The sequence below is a fragment of the Coregonus lavaretus genome, assembly GCF_964263955.1.
Source record: "Coregonus lavaretus genome assembly, chromosome: 2".
In the NCBI taxonomy this organism is placed as follows: domain Eukaryota; kingdom Metazoa; phylum Chordata; class Actinopteri; order Salmoniformes; family Salmonidae; genus Coregonus; species Coregonus lavaretus.
Window position 1 is genome coordinate 7,859,771 of NC_139989.1, and position 21,928 is coordinate 7,881,698.

A 21,928-nucleotide genomic window follows, 5' to 3' on the forward strand; every position below is an offset into this window, starting at 1 on the left:
TGGTATTGTATATAATATTCCTATTTTGGGCGGGAAGAGGAGGAGAGCGGGGTGGGAGGAATGGGGGTTTAAGCAGGTGCCTGATCATCATCTCTTCCATCTGAGAGCTATGCGCATGCACACACACACATACACAAACACGCTGGCTGACCTTTCTGTTCAAGCCCTGGCTGGTGTTGTACTTACATCCACGTAATTTGCATTAATGTAATCGGAGCTCTGCTCTCCCTCGACAGCCTGCAGCCGGACGCGGGAGTGATCATCTGGATGAAGACAGGACAGAGGGAAAGAAAAAACAAGAGAGAGAGGGCGAGAAAACAAGGCCCCATTAGTAATATTTATGAGACAGAGAGGAAAACACTGGTCGGCTATCCCTGTGGAGGAGAGTGACCACTGAGTTTAATGTCATCAACTACCTAGCCACTGTGCTGGTCTCTAAAGTATGCCCCCTAGAAGAAAGCTTTTCCTGGGTTAATAAGTTGATAAAGTCCCTATTCATTTGGGTAGCAGTCAACAATTCTGTGTAAGTGTATTATGCAGTTGTTAAGTTGTTCAGTTACAGTTGTTCAGTTATGGTTCCATCTTAGTTGTTGTTGGGATTCAAAGTGATGGATCTGGGCCCAGTGAGAGTCCGTATCACCAGTTAGGTGCAGAGAATGAGCTTGGGCAGTCAACCACTGTGATGTGTGACTCTACTTAATCAAATTCATCACATGACAGAGCTCTGTTATGAAACGAGTGTCTGTCCATTAGTCATAAGGATTCAATATGACTGATAGGAGAGTGATCTACTCTGATCTCTCTCTTTCTCTCCCATTTCACAGAGGACATGCTAACGTACTCTGAATGATTTATTCACTAATTATTATAGCCGGCAGGAAACTGTCAGTCCCCCCCCGCCCCCAATGTGCCCTGCAGCTCATTGGTTGTCGCTCCATGTGCAGCACTGCGATTGGTCGGTTGCTCATTTGCAGGGACAGGAAGTGTCAGGAATCTTATTGCCATGGAAATAACTGGGGCGGTCACCTCGTCACTGGTGGAGTGGGTGTGTGTGTGTGTGTGTGTGTGTGTGTGTGTGTGTGTGTGTGTGTGTGTGTGTGTGTGTAGGCCGATCAGGAGTAGGCCGATCAGGAAAAAAGCAACGTGTGAAATGGTTCTGCAGAGAAAGATGGCACCCTACGCCATGTCAAGGCTCATTTTCATAATTGCAAAGGCAATTAGGACTGCCTGTGTTGTATCCACATGCACATTCAATGTCGTTTGGAGTGAAGATCACAGCTTCAAGACACATTTTTCATATGTCCCGAACTTTATGTTGCTTTACAATAACAGACAATACAATCAATCACATTTTCACAATAATGTTCACAAATTCATATCTAACCATTAGGGTTTTGAATAACAACAACAAAAAATACTGGTGACATATCATTTGTACCCACATGCAATGATGTTTCCGTATCGGTTCTTCATCCTGTTCTCGTCTTTCTTGGCAGAGTCCCATGGTGCAGACTGTCCTTCAAAGAAGCTCTATAGAGAAAGAAAGAAAGAAAGAAAGAAAGAAAGAAAGAAAGAAAGAAAGAAAGAAAGAAAGAAAGAAAGAAAGAAAGAAAGAAAGAAAGAAAGAAAGAAAGAAAGAAAGAAAGAAAGAAAGAAAGAAAGAAAGAAAGAAAGAAAGAAAGAAAGAAAGAAAGAAAGAAAGAAAGAAAGAAAGAAAGAAAGAAAGAAAGAAAGAAAGAAAGAAAGAAAGAAAGAAAGAAAGAAAGAAAGAAAGAAAGAAAGAAAGAAAGAAAGAAAGAAAGAAAGAAAGAAAGAAAGAAAGAAAGAAAGAAAGAAAGAAAGAAAGAAAGAAAGAAAGAAAGAAAGAAAGAAAGAAAGAAAGAAAGAAAGAAAGAAAGAAAGAAAGAAAGAAAGAAAGAAAGAAAGAAAGAAAGAAAGAAAGAAAGAAAGAAAGAAAGAAAGAAAGAAAGAAAGAAAGAAAGAAAGAAAGAAAGAAAGAAAGAAAGAAAGAAAGAAAAAGAGGTCATGAAAGGTCCAAAGGGTTAGGAGGTCAGCTCTTTAAATGACAGCCCAGTTCAGCGGCAGATCCTTTCGGGTCAAAAGAGGGGACACATTATTAAAAATAGAGATATATATCCACATCATTACTAGACATGAAAGGAGGCAGGAAAACGGCCTTCTGGGAGCCGTTTCAGAAAAGGTGCCCATTACGCTGGCGCTGTAAGCCAATTAGAATCTTCCTCACCGAGATAGAACACCAGTCCAGCACAAACTTTACCAACATACTCCTCTGAAGGACTAGTTTCCCCAAAAATAACATGAGATGAAATAGAATAAAAACAACCACATACACACAGCCACTGGGCTGATCAAAACCCTACTCTGCCTGAGCAGAGCACCTCATTAAATATTAATCATATTAGTTTTTTGCCATTCTGATCTCGCGCCAGGACACGCAATTAGGACTAATTATGAAAATAAACTTCAGCGCTGGAGTGGTGCTGGTGATTATTGGTTCACTACCCAGACTGTGTGCTGCTGCTTGCTCCATGTAAGTTAATGTCCCCTCCAGCTGCCTGCTGCCTCTTCCCACTGTAAGTTAATGTCTCCTCCAGCTGCCTGCTGCCTCTTCCCCCTGTAAGTTAATGTGTCAACCAGCTGCCTGCTGCCTCTTCCCCCTGTAACTGAATGTGTCCTCCAGCTGCTTGCTGCTTCTTCCCCCTGTAAGTGAATGTCTCCTCCAGCTGCCTGCTGCCTCTTCCCCCTGTAAGTTAATGTCTCCTCCAGCTGCCTGCTGCCTCTTCCCCAAGTAAGTTAATTGTACCTCCAGCTGCCTGCTGCCTCTTCCCCCTGTAAGTTAATGTGTCAACCAGCTGCCTGCTTCCTCTTCCCCCTGTAACTGAATGTGTCCTCCAGCTGCCTGCTGCTTCTTCTCCCTGTAAGTTAATGTCTCCTCCAGCTGCCTGCTGCCTCTTCCCCAAGTAAGTTAATTGTACCTCCAGCTGCCTCTTCCCCCTGTAACTGAATGTGTCCTCCAGCTACCTGCTGCTTCTTCCCCCTGTAAGTTAATGTGTCAACCAGCTGCCTGCTGCCTCTTCCCCCTGTAAGTTAATGTGTCAACCAGCTGCCTGCTGCCTCTTCCCCCTGTAACTGAATGTGTCCTCCAGCTGCCTGCTGCTTCTTCTCCCTGTAAGTTAATGTCTCCTCCAGCTGCCTGCTGCCTCTTCCCCAAGTAAGTTAATTGTACCTCCAGCTGCCTGCTGCCTCTTCCCCCTGTAACTGAATGTGTCCTCCAGCTGCCTGCTGCTTCTTCTCCCTGTAAGTTAATGTCTCCTCCAGCTGCCTGCTGCCTCTTCCCCAAGTAAGTTAATTGTACCTCCAGCTGCCTGCTGCCTCTTCCCCCTGTAAGTTAATGTCTCCTCCAGCTGCCTGCTGCCTCTTCCCACTGTAAGTTAATGTCTCCTCCAGCTGCCTGCTGCCTCTTCCCACTGTAAGTTAATGTCTCCTCCAGCTGCCTGCTGCCTCTTCCCCCTGTACGTTAATGTCTCCTCCAGCTGCCTGTTGCCTCTTCCCCCTGTAAGTTAATGTCTCCTCCAGCTGCCTGCTGCCTCTTCCCCCTGTAAGTTAATGTGTCCTCCAGCTGCCTGCTGCCTCTTCCCCCTGTAAGTTAATGTGTCCTCCAGCTGCCTGCTTCCTCTTCCCCCTGTAAGTTAATGTCTCCTCCAGCTGCCTGCTGCCTCTTCCCCCTGTAAGTTAATGTCTCCTCCAGCTGCCTGCTGCCTCTTCCCCCTGTAAATTAATGTCTCCTCCAGCTGCCTCTTCCCCCTGTAAATTAATGTCTCCTCCAGCTGCCTCTTCCCCCTGTAAGTTAATGTGTCCTCCAGCTGCCTGCTGCCTCTTCCCCCTGTAAGTTAATGTCTCCTCCAGCTGCCTGCTGCCTCTTCCCCATCTCCTCTCCAAAGAGTGTCAGGAATGTATAAATAGATCATAATGATGCATTGTTATTTAGCCCCATCCATCCAACGTTCCTTCCGATACCGCTCTCTCTCAGCCCCATCAGACAACTGATCTGATTAGCTCTGATTGCCTGCAGTGGAGCCTCTTTTGGCCAGGGAAGCCGCTTGCTCCCCCCTTCCCATTATATCTCTCCCTCTCCCACTTGTTCCCCTCAATGATAAAATGACACGGAACTCGTTCCGAGTACAAGAAGCCTTGATCAGTGCTCTGAGTGGATAATGGCAAGCAGCCTGGTCCCCATGGCGAGGAGCCTCACTCTCACTGATGTCGTCGTCGTCGTCCCCCGCCCCACACAGTGCCAGACGTAAAGAGGGAAATGGTACTTCCACTCCAAATCAAATGAAAATTGTGAACTTGTGGTATTTTCTGTGACTGCCTAAAGTGGGAAAATATGCAATTTCTTAACAGTCATCAATGACAGCAATCAGTCTTTGGCAAGGCTGACATGGCCATATGACTAAATGAGGGAGAAATCAGAGAGGAAGAATCAAGTTTTTATTTTCCTGAAGACGTCTTTGAACAAGGGAATCGGGTATACACGCTGTGACGTCACCTTGAAACGAGCTTAAAAGACTAGCATTATCAAATGACCTTTTACCAGCCACGTTGGGTATGGGGAGAAACGTGCAGTGGCAGGCCTTGTAAACCGCCACGACAAGTGACACTTTGAAGGGCAGGCCGTATTTTAATGCAGATTGCTTTTTCTCTCTTCGAATGTCTCAGAATTGGATGCAGTAAAGAGACATTAAAGACAGTTTAACACATATTGACAACTTCAGGCGCTTAGTGTTCTCCCTCGGTTTTCTCTCTCTCCATTTCTCCTCTCTAGATTTTGAGTTTCAAAGTGGCGCTGGTTTGTTATTCATCGCTGCCGTGTGACTTTCAAGACAGCTGTCTTTTCATGTGCAGGAAGTGACACGGAGGTGCCATGGCCAGCGAGGCAACCTGGGGAGGAGAGGAGTGATAGAATGACTGACAAGCACCTTTCTTTACGCTCATCTCTCTCTCTCCCTCGCTTTCTCAACTGTGTTATAATGAGATCCGTGGTCCGACACTGGCCCGCGGTGGGGGAGAGGCGGGAGAAGAACGTTGCCGCAAACTGCTTTAGACACGCGTCAAACTTCAGGGGTGAGCGGTGTCAGAGAAAAAAAGAGCTTTCAAGAATAAAGCATTTCACATTGTCAAAATAGTTTGGGGAGAGTTAGAGAACACCAAAAATAATTATGTGATGTGAAATGCACCAACGCTTGCTGGCAGGTGTTCAACTATTCATAGTTGTACTTTTTTTATTTTCTTGTTCAGGTGTAATATTGGCTCGCTAGTTTAGAGAAATAATTGATTTTGCAACAATGTCTTGTGTTTGCAAGACTTCTATGCTATGTGCAGATCAAGGGAAAATACAAAACTGGGTTTTAAGAAAACATTTAAAGAAATTTTAGTCTACAACATGCTTTTTCTGAGCCTAATAATCACCCAAACATTGGCTGCTAATGAAAAAAGGTCTAGTTAAATATAAAAGGTATAATATTGAATTATTAACATCCATAGCAGCCTTGCAGCAATCTGTGGGGGAATTACAAGTCAAATGGCTAGGAGGCAGCTCCAGGCTTCATCTAACCCCATTGGCACTATCATACTAATTCTCCATTGGCCAGGTTTTTCCACCACCTGCCAGTAAGCCTTAACGTGATTGGTGGAAAACCAATAATTAATTCAAAGCCCTGCATACTTTTCCCCTCTCAAACTTTTTCAAAGCACTACACAGGTGATTTTCATGGAAGTAGACCTACTGAGATGAGATCTATGGTCTGCTCTCACAGGCCCAAATCCAAACAAAAGTGCTCTCTTATCCCAAATCTTATCCAAAACAAGCGAGTGAACAAACAGTGTGGAAGCCATTGTTCCCACGGCTCAAAGGAGCTTCTGAATGGCTGTTGATGTTCAGTCTCTCACTCAGGTGCAACACCAACCCCTTATGATTCTAAAACCCCCTTGTGATTTCACCCTCAACGCTACTGACTACAGGGGGACAGAGACTTTGAAAACACTCCTCAGAGGCACCAGAGGTGGTAGGGGCTTAGACAAAGCTTCAGCACCAAAACAGCTCCACTGCGTTTTTACCCCACACAATGCTTTCTCAAGTGTTTACCAGTAGGCAGCACAATCTGGCATAAACACAAAGGCATATTTCAGGCATTAACATAATGCTTGGAAGATGCTGCCCGTATGAAGCCAATCTGAGGAGAGAAACAGTGTGTTATGATGACATGGAAGGTAAACAGAGTTGGATGTTGAACAGTGTTACAGAGTAAGATTGTGTAGTGGTTAGGGAGGTGGATATGTGGGAGGAATAGTAAGAGCCATTCATGAATAACGATCACAGTAAAAGCTGCATATTAATGGAGATGTAGGTACAACGTAAGTTGATCTCAAGGACTCAATTGGTTTTAACTAAATATGATCTGCAAGTCTTAATATTTCGTTTTTGATTGCACCATACCATACCAAGAGGGCAAGCTGGAGCAGTTACAGTCTTTCATTATTAAAGATTTCAAATGGCGTCTGACTGCATTATCATTAAAACAAATCAAATATGTTTTTTTGCCTTTGAAGAAGAGGCAGGCCTGAGCTCGACGAGGCACATTTACTGTGTGTCTGGGATGAACGCGGAGTGTGTTCTGTCTACAAACACTTCCATTAGACGGGACCTCTGCTACGTGCTGTTGTGTCGACTGAACGGCACTCATTTCACCGCTCTTTGATTCTCACTGGCCACAGGGGATTCATTTGGAGCAGAAAAAAAGTGGATGTTTTTCTAGTATTTAATGGTTTAGGGGGGCTGTTAAATGCATGTTTGCATGGACACAAGACAACCAACAGCAGGTATCAAAGAAATAATGATGAGCAATATCGTAGGAACAAACTCTCCAAGATAGGAGCTATAGGTTGTATGCTAGCTGCAACTTGGGCTTCTATAATACTACGACAAAGCAACAATCTAAAAACATATTTTACAATCAAACCAAAAAGGGGACTTGCTTACCTCATTTATCTTTCCCATAGACAAAGTTATGGAATAACAAGAAGCATGGAATCGGGGGAGAGATTAGAATTGATCAGTTTAGTTTAGTGCTCGGCTCGTCATGTCTAGAGAGACCATTTACACCTAAGACAGTGGTAGCAGGAAAAGAAAACGAAGTGACAATGACTCGCCGTCTCTAACCTTTAGCGGCGTTGCAAATAGAAAGGTCGAAAAAAAATCAATAGAAAGATAGAAAATACAAAACAGTGACGTGAAGCACTTTCAGATGGAGGGGTGGAGAGGTGGAAGAGGGAGGGCATCAATTATTCCGCACTCTGTATTTTTTAGACTGGCAATACTGTATTATTGCACTAGTAGCCTTAAAAATCTTCCATCCATATCCATAATGAATTGAGCCCTGAGGGTAGCCCCAAACCACAGGGACCGGGTATGGGAGCTTGAATTATTGATTTGATTCCTGTGTCGTTTATTGTGTAAGTAGTGGGTATAGCAAAGTAAAGGATAAGATGGGAGGGGGGTTGGTGGATAGTTCATTACAGGTAAATTCCCTCTGTAGAAAAGGTAGAAAAGGTAGAATCACACACTATGTGCTGAGTGGCGAGGGAATCAGACAGCTTCTGGAGAGAAGCGCTGTTCACATCTAGTTCGTTCACTATACAGACTTCTAGGCAGAGCTGGCAGCTCGCAATGGTCTCAGCCATTAACACACAGTCTCGGAAAATCCCCCCTTAAGTGTGTGTGTGTGTGTTTATTGAGAGTGTATGTGTGTGTGGTGTAGGATTTTCAAGATTTAGAAGGCACATTTTCGAACCAGGGCGGTTTAGCGTTGCTAGACTAAATGGATGGTGTCCACGAGGCAGTAAGATATAGCCCCATGTAGCTCAGTTGGTAGAGCATGGCGTTTGCAACGCCAGGGTTGTGGGTTCGATTCCCACGGGGGGCCAGTATGACAAAAAAATTATGTTTGCACTCACTAACTTTAAGTCGCTCTGGATAAGAGCGTCTGCTAAATGACGTAAATGTAAAAATATAGTGAGGTGTGCAGTCAACAAACTGCAGGAGCCCAAACACTAAGCCAGAGGAATTCAGTGGTGACACAAACATCGGAACGGGAGGAGTGTGTGGACACAGAACTAGTGCATTTTGTGCACAAATGAGAAGTTCATTCAAAGAGACCAAATTGCAACTCCTTGCAGAAATGTCAAACAAACAATGAATCTAAACACTTAAGAAAAAGAGAAGTAAAACAACAAACCAGGAAAGAAGACAAGCATTAAAAGCAAGAAAGAAACACAAAAAAATTAACAAAAGAAAGACAAACAGGGACCCGTGTGCTTCCGAGTGAGGGAGTCTACAAAGACAGACAGACCGGTGACGTGGTATATGTGGGGACATTGTGGTATGTGAGGACATTGTGGTATGTGGGGACATTGTGGTATGTGGGGACATTGTGGTATGTGGGGACATTGTGGTTTAGGAGAATGTTGTGGTATGTGGGGACATTGTGGTTTGTGGGGACATTGTGGTTTGTGGGGACATTGTGGTTTGTGGGGACATTGTGGTTTGTGGGGACACTGTCTGCCATGTGAGAGAGGATAGGGGGGATACTACACTAGTCAGACAGGCAGGTAGTTGGGGCTCTCACCTCATACTCCTCCTTGAAGCCGTAGCCCTCAGCGCACTTCATCTGGGTGATGTGCTGGAGCAGGTCGGCCACACGGATGGCTGGGTGGAGCTGACCGGTCTGGTAGGGAGGCACATCCGCCACCTCCCTCTTCTTCTTATAGGAGTGGCTGTGGGACTGGACCAAACTACTGGTGTCACTGGTCATGGTGTGGTTCTCATCTAGAAACAGAGAGGAGGGACGAGGACACACGTACACAAACACACACACTGGTCAGAACTGGAGTGCTGCACAACCCCGTACAGACATAGGATAGGAAACACTGTTGACATTCTAATGGATGAATACAAGGTCACAATATAAAGTTATTCAATGACAAAACATGAAATGAAAAGGAGTTACTTAAACTACGTTATGCTCAACTAGTTATTACAGTGCTTTAAAACATGGTGAAGACAAAATAATGGAGCTTGTATTATAACATTATGTTTCAATAGATGACATGATGGTGCCCAATATATCTATTTACATTGTCTGATGAGGGGAAAGAGATTGCTTTATTTCTATTGATGCTAGACTAGCCCTCAGTTCTGATAACGCTAGCTTGTGGCTAAGTTCTCAGTAGAAACTTTTCTATCCACAGAATTCGACCAATGGCAAAATTAGGTTGCACAAATGATGGAATGGCGGCGGTGGATGGATGACGTGGGTGCACGATCAAATGAAGTGGCTACCCTGGACGGTAACTACGTCTAATGGGAAACCGTAACACAAAATGTCAGAGGCGTGAGAACCCCATTCAACAAAGTAGGGGGAGGGGGTTGTGGGGGTAGGGAGGGTATGTCACATAGTCCATATATGCATGAGGCAACACTGTCCACGGGTGGAGTCAGACCGCCATGCTAGCTAATGGCTTCACAGGGGGAGGGGGGGGGCGTGAGATGCGCTAACACAACTGCATGCGTGGCAACAAGATGGGAGAGCAGCCCCCAAGACAAGGCAAGCCCCTTTTCAATAGCATGACGCACACACACATCTCCTCACCCCAGAGAAAACAGGGCAGACTGGCAACTTACCATTAATGGGCACTTTATTAGAGGATACATAACAGGTTAAATGTGAAGAAAAAAAAGGAGAAGAGAAAGGAAACAGGGTATAAGCAACAATATAACGTTTAGGCATGAGCACCTGCACAGTTTTAATTTTCTCTAGATGTTTCTAGGCACCAACATTTTTTGCCATTCCGGGAGTCTTGATCTAACCAACTATTCAGTTCAATTGGACACCTCACAGAAAGCTAGATCTGGGACACTTTAGTTGGGGTTGTGTTAATTTGGTTGGAATCACCTAGAATTGGCCATTTCAATGTAATCAATGCTGATAATTACATGATAAAGAACCAACCCATTTTGTTTACTGAACACATAAAAAAAAGGGTCATTTGCCAAATCAGTTTAACTACAGGTGTAGGATGTTCATTTGACCTATATTGTCAAAGCAAGAATAATCCTGCAGCAACAGGATTTGAACCTTTAGTCCATAATGTTGCTTGATCAGTGGTTAGTCTATTAGCTGGCCAAAAGTAGGCTACATGAAAAGTGCAATACTCTTAATATAACCGTGTGTTAGTGTGGGTTTTCAGTTAATTTATGTAAATCACGAAGCTCATCTGCATTTCCTGCGGTGCAGGAAAATTCTCAGCAACAAAGGAGTGATCAAATTAAGATCCTACATCTGTGGTAAAACATCTCCTGATCACGTTTGAAAACCTCTCTAGAAAACAAGTGAAACCACTAGCTAGCCCTTTTCTGAGGTACTGTAAACGGTGAACGTGAATATTGGGCCTTGCCTGAGGAAACATCTAGAAAATCACTCATGCCATGCTTGCTTGAGACACTGTTGTGCTTTTTATCTTTGTCTACTACCCTAAAGTGTGTAAATCTGGTATAAAAGACACATTTTACAGTATGTTGATATGTGTCTTTGTCAAATGTCTACATGTGGTGTGTGTATGTTGTCTAATGTACCTGCACAACAAACAACCTACCAAGACAAAGTTATCGGGTTGGAACTGACAATTATTGTTCTGAAGGAGTTGATAAGGGTCAGCTAGGCAATAGTTACATTGACAAAAGTGTATAATTCCTTAGCTTTGCCCGGGAGCTTTCCAATGTTTGCCACTTCTCTACATGGTCATTACTATGGCGATGGGAACTACTTTCTGCTATGGCGATGGGAACTACTTTCTGCTATGGCGATGGGAACTACTTTCTGCTATGGCGATGGGAACTACTTTCTGCTATGGTGATGGGAACTACTTTGTCTGTTTGTATGCATGTTTTTAGTTTGTTTGCTGTGCCACTCCCCCTCATCCAGTCCACATTGTCTGTCCATGCATATGAGAGGTCATAGACATACGTGACGTCACACGCACGACACGGAATGCGGATGGGATGGAGTGAATTAGCCAACCTCAGCTTGATTAGAAAGAAACAAAACCTTCTGGTCTGACATAAAGAAGAAAAGCAGGCAGGTATGAATGTGTGAAAGCCATTATCAGGAAAAAAAAAACAGTCCAAATCGCTATCTGACACTCTTTCTCTCTCCCCTCTCTCCCTCTCTCCCTCTCTGACTCTCCTTCCCTCAAATGCACAGCACCTTGTCTATTTTAGAGTAGTCTGTCTCTTAGTTGGTCTGTAAGCATAAGAAATGTATTGTAGGAAAAAATAAAATAATGTTTTCTCACCCAAGATAGCTGTTGGCACAAAGGGATCTGCCCACACCCCAAAACCAGTGCAGAGTAGGGGGTTAACAAAGAAGAGAGAATATAGCAGTGAATACAGTGACGTGCTCTCCCCTCAGGTGAGACAGCAACATTATAGCAGAGCAGTAAGTTGGCATTACAGTCATCAAGAGAGGCAAAGAAACCCCTCAATGGAAGAACAGCATAAATAGCTCATATTTAACAATATGAGAGATTATAACTAAGTCAGTTTAATATAAATCATGTCCAACAAAATCCATCGAATTTCATTATCAATTCAAATCTATCTACCAATATGGCTAAATATGGTTCTCCCAAGTAGGGGCAGGAAATAGTATGCTGAAGTGCAAACGCTGCAGAGCAATTAAAACTGCAGGCAAAAAGAGAACAGGCATCATTACATTGTTTTGCAGGCCACCGTTAAGTCAAGCAGAGCGTTTACATTTTTACATTTTAGTCATTTAGCAGACGCTCTTATCCAGAGCGACTTACAGTTAGTGAGTGCATACATTTTTTCATACTGGCCCCCCGTGGGAATCGAACCCACAACCCTGGCGTTGCAAGTGCCATGCTCTACCAACTGAGCTACACGGGACAAATACAGGCACTGGTGCCTGAATCGGCATTGGCCATTCGTTAAACGGTCAAAGTTCAAGGGGTCATTCAGAGATCAAGGGTCATAAGAGGTCACAGACAGTAGTAGAATTAGAAGGTGTTAAAAGGAGTTTGAAGGGGAGGTAGTTTACCTGGGTAGTAGGAGTTGGGTACGGACGTGCTGAGCGTGTTAGTCTTCATGGTGAATGACGAGGGCGAGGAGACAGCTTTTAGCAAGAGATAGAGCAGACACAAACAGAATGGTCAATATAACCTTTAGTGAAGGAAGAAGTATTAGTATATTTCTAGAAAATCAGTAGGAATCAAACAAAGAAGCCTGTTCCCTGACAGTCAATTTAACAAGTGGAATAATGTCAAGAACCTGAGACATTAAGTCGCGTCTGCTAAATGACTAAAATGTAAATGTAAAATGTACTGTTTTGGTTAAGTGTACGGATACAAATACGCAAATGTTTTTTAAATTATGGTATTTTGGTTTGCGTAAGACACAACAACACGCTGTGTTCATACAACATATTTCAGCCAAATCAATAAAGTTTAGCCGATTCAGTGATAAAGCTGGCGGAGTATGCTGAGCGACGGTCGCCGTGTTTGTCGGTCGCCATCCGACAGCTGCCTTGATAAGTTTGGTACAGTGACCCAGCTGTCAGTCAAGGATATTGTGATAGACAGCGGGATAAGGTCACAGATGAATGGCTCTGTCGTCCAATGAGAGCATGTTTATTTATTTATCTATCTCCAAAGTTTCCCGGGCCACTCCACTCTGCCCGGTGACATGCCAGCCGGCCCTTTCAGGCAGAAATGGCTTTCCACTACTGCAATATTAAACGCGCGCCAAACGATCAAAGACATGTTTGCGGTCACATTTTTGCTCCCTTCCCCTTTTTCTTTGACAGACAGAGGAGAGGAGCGCGTGGCCGTGAGGGGAGAGAAACATGCCTAGTCACCCTGTCACCTCCTAACCTTCAGAGTTGAAAGAAAGACAGAAAACGCTGTCTTCAGGGTTTGTGACTTACTTAGCCTCCAGTCTCCAGAAACAGAGATATAAGGTCTAAGAAATATCATCATAATAAGGGGTGCCTTAATGTCTTATATCTGAGGGATGGGGGCATGTGGATGCGAAGGGGGGTAAAAGGGGAATATCATATGGTGATGAGACCTGCTGACCCAGCATGCAGAGCTGTAGGTGCTGACTCTGTCTGGGCCTGGGGACCACCGTTGGTGGGGAGGATTAGGGGATTGTATCCCAGCCAGGGCCAGCTGTCTCTGGGGTGAGAAGCAAGGCCAGAAGGGATGGAAACGTGGGACATGGTTGGGGGATCTACTGCCCCCATAGGGGTTAGTGCTGATGGGGGCACACAAGGGATATGACCTGTAGGACCTAGAGCCATTGTCCATGTGTCAACACAGGATCCTCATAGAGGCAATAGGAGGGAAATAAAAGGCTGGAAAGAGATGGATAATTAGGTAAGCAGGGTTTTAGGAAGGCTCAGGATCAGAAACAATGATTAAGAGCATTTGGACAGCTTTGGAAAATTAAGGAAGTAAGATCTGAGACCGATAAGTCCTTATTTAGACGCTGTATCTGCAAATTGTGGTTGAGTTGCCTAATAAGTAAACAAAAACTGTATAAACGTTATTTTGTTTGCAAGAGCCTGTCACATGACTTGATCATTGACAAAAACAGAATTGGTTTAGAATTGAAAGAAATTGCTCTAATGTGCCAGTGGTACTCTATGGTCCCTATAGCCTCTCCACACTATTGCTGTGTTAGCTCTAATATGGTTTTCATTTCCCATTGTCCTTTCCATTTCAGTTCCTACAACTATGGGTAATGTTTAACAAGGCCAACTCAGTATAGGTTGGTTTGGCTCGGCTGGGTTCAGCTCAGTAGTGTGAAAGGCCCTCTAGACTCCCAAGACACCCACCAACCCACCCACAATGCCCTGGTGTTGGACACTCACTTCTCCCGTTCAGTGTGTGGCTGTGGGTGTCCATGAAGGAAATGGCCTCGTCACAGTTGGTGCCCTGCTCCGTGTAGCTCTTGTCCATGGAGTTCACCATCACTGTCATCTCCTGCCGTGTGCTGCTCAGCGTCTCCTTGCGCTTCTTGGCCAGTTTCCTGGTTTCATACCAAACACAATAGAAAGAAGAGACGAGAAGGTCAGTTTACTGGAATCGACCACAAGGGAAAACACCGGAAGGTTATGGCGACACAGTTAGCGATACGCTAAGTACATACAGTAATCAAGCCTCATATTGAAATGTTCCACTTCTCACAACTGGTTCGTACCCATTTACAACTAACATTAGTTTTATTTGAAATACTTTGATGGATTTTATTGAGCCTGCTATTTAAACCCAGGTCTGCTCTGGTCGTTCTTAACATTAGTCTAGCAATCCAGAACATCTCCTCATGAAACCAAGATAGGCCGCAGGGATGAAACCTAGTCTGCATACAAACAGTGCGACATCTGTATAATGCCAAGTCAAGAAAACAACCCTTTTCTCATTCAAAACAGAGGCTACACTGCATATTTTGCTGTCATGTCCCATCTTGTCCACAACGTGGACACACAGTCCCAAGTAAACACAGGCCCAGGCGTTGGTGTGGTGAACTGAGGGAGATTCTAGGAGACAAGGATGCCCTTAAATACCTACTGGCCCGCTCCTCCACTCCCTGCTAATGTCATCTCCTGGGGCTCCATGTCACCGGCAAGGGCAACACACACACACGAGAGAGAGGGAATATGCTGATGAACCACCAGAAAAATTCCTAGGGACGACTTTTGCCTGCAGCAACCGGACGATTCCAGGGAGGCGCCCCAGAGAGTTGCCTGACTGTCTGCTGTATGCCTGGATGGGATACTTAAAGCCTGGCCAATTCAGTTCAGCTTCAGTCCTCCATTGCAGAGGGAGACTGTAGAGTAGACATTAATTGCGGTTGTCAGAAAGGGGGGACTGTTGTGTTTTCTTGCGGGGGCGACACAGGGGCCAAGGGAGGCTAGAGTGTTGTCATCCTACAAAACAGTGCTGTGGCGTGGTTTCAGAATGCTGCGAGATAAAGATAATTGACAGTGGGGCTGATCCATAGAAATACAATATGGCATCAGCCACTCTAGTATTATATGCATCTCTATGGGGTGATGACTCTCACTGTTGAGAATCACAAACTGGCCAATAAGGCAGATGACCAATAAGAATGTCTGCTTTTCCAGCGACCTTTCCTCTTGAGCTGAAAGCTTGCATTGACTTCATAGCACTTCATAGAAGTCCAAAGTAAAAACATTGGGTTTACAAATGGGATCCATTTTCTACTTTGCTATTTTTCCCCTACAAGATTAATCAGGCTAAATCGTAGCGCTTCAGAGCTCTCTCTCTCCCCCACTAATTCTCCTTTTCCGCAGCGCTCCAGCTGTATGGGTCGACAAAGAGTGTGTGTGTGAACGATGCCTTTGCGAGCGCCCAGCTGGCAGTAACAGAGAGACCTTGGTGAAGCCTTCATTAGGGGCTATCCACTCCCACCAGCGTCTATCAGTCCCCCTCTGTGTTGATCACTGGGCTTTATGGGGGGCTGCGAGGGTGCAGTGTATGCCCTGTTTGCCATGCCAGGTTGATCAGTGGGGGTGCCAACCATTTTGCCAGCCTTGAGATGGCGCTGTGATACCGGGGTCTGCGAGGCTGGCATTGGCCCCTGCGGCCTTTGGCGAGAGCCAACTTTCCACCAAAACTCTGTAGCAATACCAACCCGTTCTAACTATTCCTCACTAACAACTCCTGAGTGAAAACGCCCCAGCCTCCTCACCAACCATCAGCAGCAGATAACAAAAATATAAGGGGACGCTGCCCAGGGAACCTGTTACTGAGAATGAGAATTTCTAATTTGCAGGTGGGTAGTAATTGCCTCTGAATCCCATCCAAAATGTCCATATTCTCCAGCCTCTCTAGTTCCAGTAGCATTAGAATTTAGCCAGAGAGGTATTAGAATGCCATCTGTCTCCCCCTCTCTCCCCTTGAGGGTTTGGGAGGGGGGACAGAGTGGGGACAGAGGGGGCCAGGAGATGGCCTTCTCTAATGGAGACACCCCATGCCCCCTCTGAAGCCGAACCCCCCCCCCAAGCGTTAAGTGGTCTAAAACGAGGTCCGACCCGATCTTTCAGTCGGAGCATTAAACATAAATAAATGAAAGTCATCTCTCCCTCTCTCTGCCGCCCAGCTCTTTAGATGCTCAAGGTCAGTCGATCCAGCTTTTATACGAATGGAAAAAAGAGAAAAGCTCTCTATTTTGCTCTCTCACTATTTCGCCGGAGGGCCTTTACCAACGCACATGAGTACTGCAAATGGGTCTTCTCAAACTTTCGGGTAGCGCTAAACTTCTGAGAAGTATCCACAGGCAGCTCTATTTTGAATTGTCAAATGTACTTTAATGCTCTAAAAACTCTTGCCCCCACATGTACTGTATCCATCTTGGACACAACACAACCTTCCCTATAGCACCTAGCACCTAGCTCTCTCCCTGCTTCAGGCTGAACTCCACAGCATTTCTCCCTGTCCTGTTGGATTTCATCAGCCTGCCATACAGTACTGCTGACTGGACTAGAGAGAGGCCGAGACAGGATGACACAGGCATTCTCTACAGGTGAAGACAGTCTACATGACTAGCACTGTACGTGGAGGAGGTTTTCAACTCAATGCCTAAGAGTGTGAGCATATGAGTGCTGCTGACCTTGTCATTACCCATATACTGTAAGAGCTGACGATAAGATAAGTGACAAACACAATCTCAAGAGAAAGGTATTCTAAATAAGGCTATTTATATAATGAATTTGTACAAATCTCCCCAGGCCCTAGTGCCCGTGCTTTCTCTTTGAGAGCTAATTCAACAGAGATCAGATTTATAAACTCTGCTATAGTAGCGAGAAGTCCCAGCATCTACTTCATTGTCGTAATTTCAAGACATTTATTAGAAAAATTAAACCGACATAGATAAATCCCACAATATCCAATTGGATGCAAATATACTCGGCGGACAAGCCAATATTGGACCTGTTTGGAGTCTTAAACGAGCATGTATTTCAAGTGAATGCAAATTTATATCCGCAATTAATACAAATCTGATTTACTATAAGGAGATTTCTGATGGTAATAACACTGAAGAAGAGTGCAATATCCCTGGCTTTAACCGTGGGAGCCTAAATGTTAGACGTTGTGGCACTTTGCAAATACCAGATTTGGAATTTACTGCCTCTCGTCATCATCTAAAATCAGCATTTGTCTCAAATGCGAGGCGAGCCTCGGAGGCAGAGATTTGTCACTGAGTCGTCGCTCTCCCTCTCTGCACTTAAGGAACTAATTAAAGTGTCTGGGAAGAGCCTTTTGAAATTAGAGGGAGCCGGTAATCAGACTCTAGTGAGCTCATTTAGCGTATTCATGTTGCTGAGCGGGAGACAACTCATACCCTGTTGCTTTTAAATTGGAGGCAAAACTCCAGCACACAAACACTTCATGATTCACCAGCTAGATACAAGATAAGAAAGGTCTCCAAAAAAAAAAATACATCACAAAAGAGAGAAAACAATAGAATATGGTAAGGCCGTTTAATTTGTGAAGGGAAGGACAATGTTGGCTTATTATATGGGCCCATCTTCTTTGTCGTGGTAGGGACGATTCCTTTGAATTTGGTGAGGCGAAATGTGATTTTCTCAAGGCGGTTAACAGCTTGAGTGCTCAGCCTCCACTTAATGGTGTTCTACCTGCCTGGGGGGGATGGGGGGGGGGGGGGGGGGGGGAGCGTGGCAGGGTATAATTGTCTCTCCCCTCATCTTAAATACGGTAAACACCGCCGCTCAGAGCTAAGGCGGTGTGTGACCCCTAAGAACTTGCCGGAGAGAAGAGCTAGTCGTTAATGGACAGCTAAGAGCTAATGAAGCTCTCCCGCCGACGCCGCTGAATCAATCTGCTTGGATTCAATTTCGCAGCCGGCTCGCTGGCAGTGCCTGACTCCCCGCTGTTACAAAATATCTATTTGAGCGGTAGGCCATCTACGGGAAGCTAATAGTTTTAACTGTTCCTCCTTTGTTTGCCTTGAAAACTGACATTTAATGCACCTCGTCATCCCCCCCCCGGCTGCAGGGTGCAACATGACCAATGGCCACCCGGGGAAAGATGAAGGATGCTGCTCCTATTCTGTAATTGTAGTTTAGTGTTTAATGGTGGACATTAGGGCGCGGCAGCGTCTACACTCGTTTAATGCAGAACAATGAGAGAAAAACACGAGTTTCTGCAGTTTTCATTTACCTAATTTAATTGTCTATTTTTTCCTCATTCTCTTTCTTGGTTTTTAATACAGAGAGGTAATTTGAGGGTGTCAAAGTTAATGATGTGGAAAAGAGCAATCCAGATATGAATGCTTGGGAGATGTTTCATTCAGTGGGGTGGGCTGCCTCTCATTGCGTGGGCTGTTCAATAGAAAGTGGTGCAAAGTAGGCCTCAATAGAAACAGACTACAGATTATTTGACATTGGCTCAATATTAAAGGCTGGTAGGAATCACCGTACTACTATCTACCGGACAGCATACTTTGTAGCTTTAATTGAGTCTCCTGACAGAGTATAAAACCAATACAAAGTAGTAGGAGATATATTCAATGCATGCATCTTTTATTCCATTCTGGTGCTTTCCATTGTGTCAGCAGATTTTCTCAAGGCCTATTTAGAGGGGAAACTGTGCTATGGCAAACAAAACAGTGGGACAAACCTCATAACCTGCATACTGGAAAATAGTGCAGAGTCCTCAGTGAGACAAGTGCTCACAGCCCAAGGTATCCCCATCAAATAGTTCCTGCATCTGCATGGAGTCAGGGGACTATAGTGTTACCGCTCCAACAACAGCAGCAGTGACAGATTGGACAAGAATAACTAAGTGCTTTCTTCACCTTGAGATAATGAAATAAACCGGTGTGTTTTAGAGAATCATGCATAGTCATAAGGGCAATTCCATGGTAACGGAATTACGCTGAGACTCCTATTTCTGACTTTAAAATGTATACCAAAAAACGATTTCAAAGTTGAACAAACCAAACTATTTCTAACAATTTCCACTGAACATTTTACAGAACTGTACATATCCAAAGTTTGCTAAAATAATAAAGCTGAGGAAGATTTTACCATAATTCTGTTACCAAACTGTGTCAATTGTTCAAAGTAGTAATTGTGCATAGAGTTATATGGTTTGTTAAACTTTCAAATCAATGGTTTATGTTTGGTATACATTGTAAAGTGAAAAATCTGAGTTACTGTGGAATTGCCCATAACTAGGCCTACTTCAAAGGCGGAGAGGCCTACTGCTGCTTGTCGACATTGTTGATCATTCACTCACCGCTCACAGAGACTCAACCTGCACGAGGCATTGAGAATACATTAAAAATAAAAAAAAGACATATTATAATGTCTACCGGTATTACTTTTTAAAAGAGTTTAAAACTTGCAATGCAAAATGGCATTTACTTTATCTGACACTTGTCTCTATGTTCTTGCTTGGGGACTTCGGCAAAGAGAGGAAGGAGGCTTCCATCTCCCTTTTCATTTGAGATGCTCTGAGCCTTTCTGAAAGTATCTGTGTTTCATGTACCCACCTGGGAGAGGGGGTGATTGAAACCCTTCCCCAAACAGCGGCGGGGATTTGACAAAGCGCGGTGGCACAGCCCATTTCCCTGCAAATGTCAGGACTCGATCTGTCTTGGGGAGCGGCAGTGGAGAGCGAGCACAAAGAAAATGGAAAATAAATGTGAAAGTGCTCCTCAGTCTCTCCAATCAGGGAAAAATATAACGGAGGTAGAGGGACTGTCGCCGGAGGTGTTGGATCGATGGGTCTTCTTTGGCCAGAGGAGCACAGTGGAGAGGCAGGGTTGGAGGTCCCGAAATGCTTTGAGAGGTTCAGGTGAACATAGGAGGGGGGGGCAGTACGATTTTGTGTCCAAAATTACAAGTACACTGAGAGCTTCCAGTGAATGGTCTCACTTCAGAGTACCAAAAAGTTCCACCAAGGACGTTCCACAGGACTTTTTTGTTCTGCTAAGCACTCGCAGGCTGAACCTTTCAGTCCCGACCCCAAAAAATATCTGGTGGAAAATGTTGGCCACATTTCTTTTTTACGAGTGAATGAAAGAAAGAACGGTAGCCATCTTGGCTCAGCGAGGCACCACTGGGGTGGGGGATAACAAACGACAGATTGTCTTCACTTTGTGACAGTGTGGCTGTCATCAATCCCGACAGAGGAAGCGGCGGCGTGCTGCGCTGCTGAAGAGACCGGGGGATGAGTGACACTGAGGGAGGGAAACTAACAGCTTCACATGAGAGATTCCCTTTGATGGGCGCGTTTATTGGCAAAGTAGGCTGGCACACACACAGGCGGGTAGAGACCCTGCTGGGGTACAGTAAGAAAGTGGCAAAGGCGGCATCGCAAAGAGGCCTTGCTCACTAAATGCTAATATTTTCAGCTGCTAGTGCACAGGCTACAAAAACAATTACGCATTGGGGACATTGGTGGAATAGTTACAGCATTTTGTTTTACTTTTTTTGGGGGGGTTAGAGCCTCCTGTTTTAAAACACACAAAATATACTGAGCAAAAATATAAACGCAACATGCAACAATTTATAAGATTTTACTGAGTCACAGTTCATATAAGGAAATCAGTCAATTGAAAAAAAAAAATTAGACCTTAATCTATGGATTTCATGACTGGGAATACAGATCTGCATCTGTTGGTCACAGATATTGCGGGTGTAGCGAAATGCTTGTGTTTCTAGCTCCGACAGTGCAGTAATATCTAACAAGTAATATCTAACAATTTCACAACATATAACCAATACACACAAATCTAAGTAAAGCAATGGAATTAAGAATATATAAATAAATATATGGACGAGCAATGTCAGAGCGGCATAGACTCACGATCTCGTCACTGTATCTCTGTGCATTGAAATTGCCATCGATAAAATGCAATTGTGTTCATTGTCCGTAGCTCATGCCTACCCGTACCATAACCCCACTGCAACCATGGGGCACTCTGTTCACAAGGTTGACATCATCAAACCGCTTGCTCATACAACGCCATACACGTGGTCTGCGGTTGTGAGGCCGGTTGGACATACTGCCAAATTCTCTAAAACGACGTTGGAGGTGCCTTATGGTAAAGAAATGACCATTCATTCTCTGGCAACAGCTCTGGTGGACATTCCTGCAGTCAGCATGCCAATTGCACACTCCCTCAAAACTTGAGACATCTGTGGCATTGTGTTGTGTGACAAAACTGCACATTTTAGTGGTATTTTATTGTCCCCAGAACAAGGTGCACTTGTGTAATGATCATACTGTTTAATCAGCTTCTTGATATGCCACACCTGTCAGGTGGATGGATTATCTTGGCAAAGGAGCAATGCTCACTAACAGGGATGTAAACAAATTTGTGCACAACATTTGAGAGAAATAAGCTTTTTGTGCATATAGAACATTTCTGGGATCTTTTATTTCACCTCATGAAACATGGGACCAACACTTTACAGGATGCGTTTATATTTTTGTTCAGTATAAATAACCTGAAACAACATAATTAATTCAGACAGGACAAATTAAAAGTGAGGAACAGTGAGAGATACAGGGGAATGGTGAGAGAGATACAGGGGAATGGTGAGAGATACAGGGGAATGGTGAGAGATACAGGGGAATGGTGAGAGAGATACAGGGGAATGGTGAGAGAGATACAGGGGAATGGTGAGAGAGATACAGGGGAATGGTGAGAGAGATACAGTATGAACTATGGTTGTTTACCCACTCCTCCCCCCCGCCTCTCCCCCCCCCACGCAAA

General features: G+C 44.5%; 1 protein-coding gene across 1 annotated transcript in view; it reads right to left on the reverse strand.

Annotated features, from left to right (window-relative positions):
- Nucleotides 1–21,928, reverse strand: part of LOC311099966 (receptor-type tyrosine-protein phosphatase mu-like) — a gene marked incomplete at its 5' end in the record, with an annotated part of 135,228 nt that overhangs the window by 33,934 nt on the left and 79,366 nt on the right. The window contains 6 exons of the mRNA XM_084140689.1: nt 187–263; nt 1,443–1,530; nt 8,706–8,905; nt 11,431–11,457; nt 12,195–12,269; nt 14,028–14,185. Of these exons, the coding sequence (XP_083996815.1) occupies nt 187–263; nt 1,443–1,530; nt 8,706–8,905; nt 11,431–11,457; nt 12,195–12,269; nt 14,028–14,185 (625 nt within the window). The remainder of the gene's footprint in view (nt 1–186; nt 264–1,442; nt 1,531–8,705; nt 8,906–11,430; nt 11,458–12,194; nt 12,270–14,027; nt 14,186–21,928) is intronic.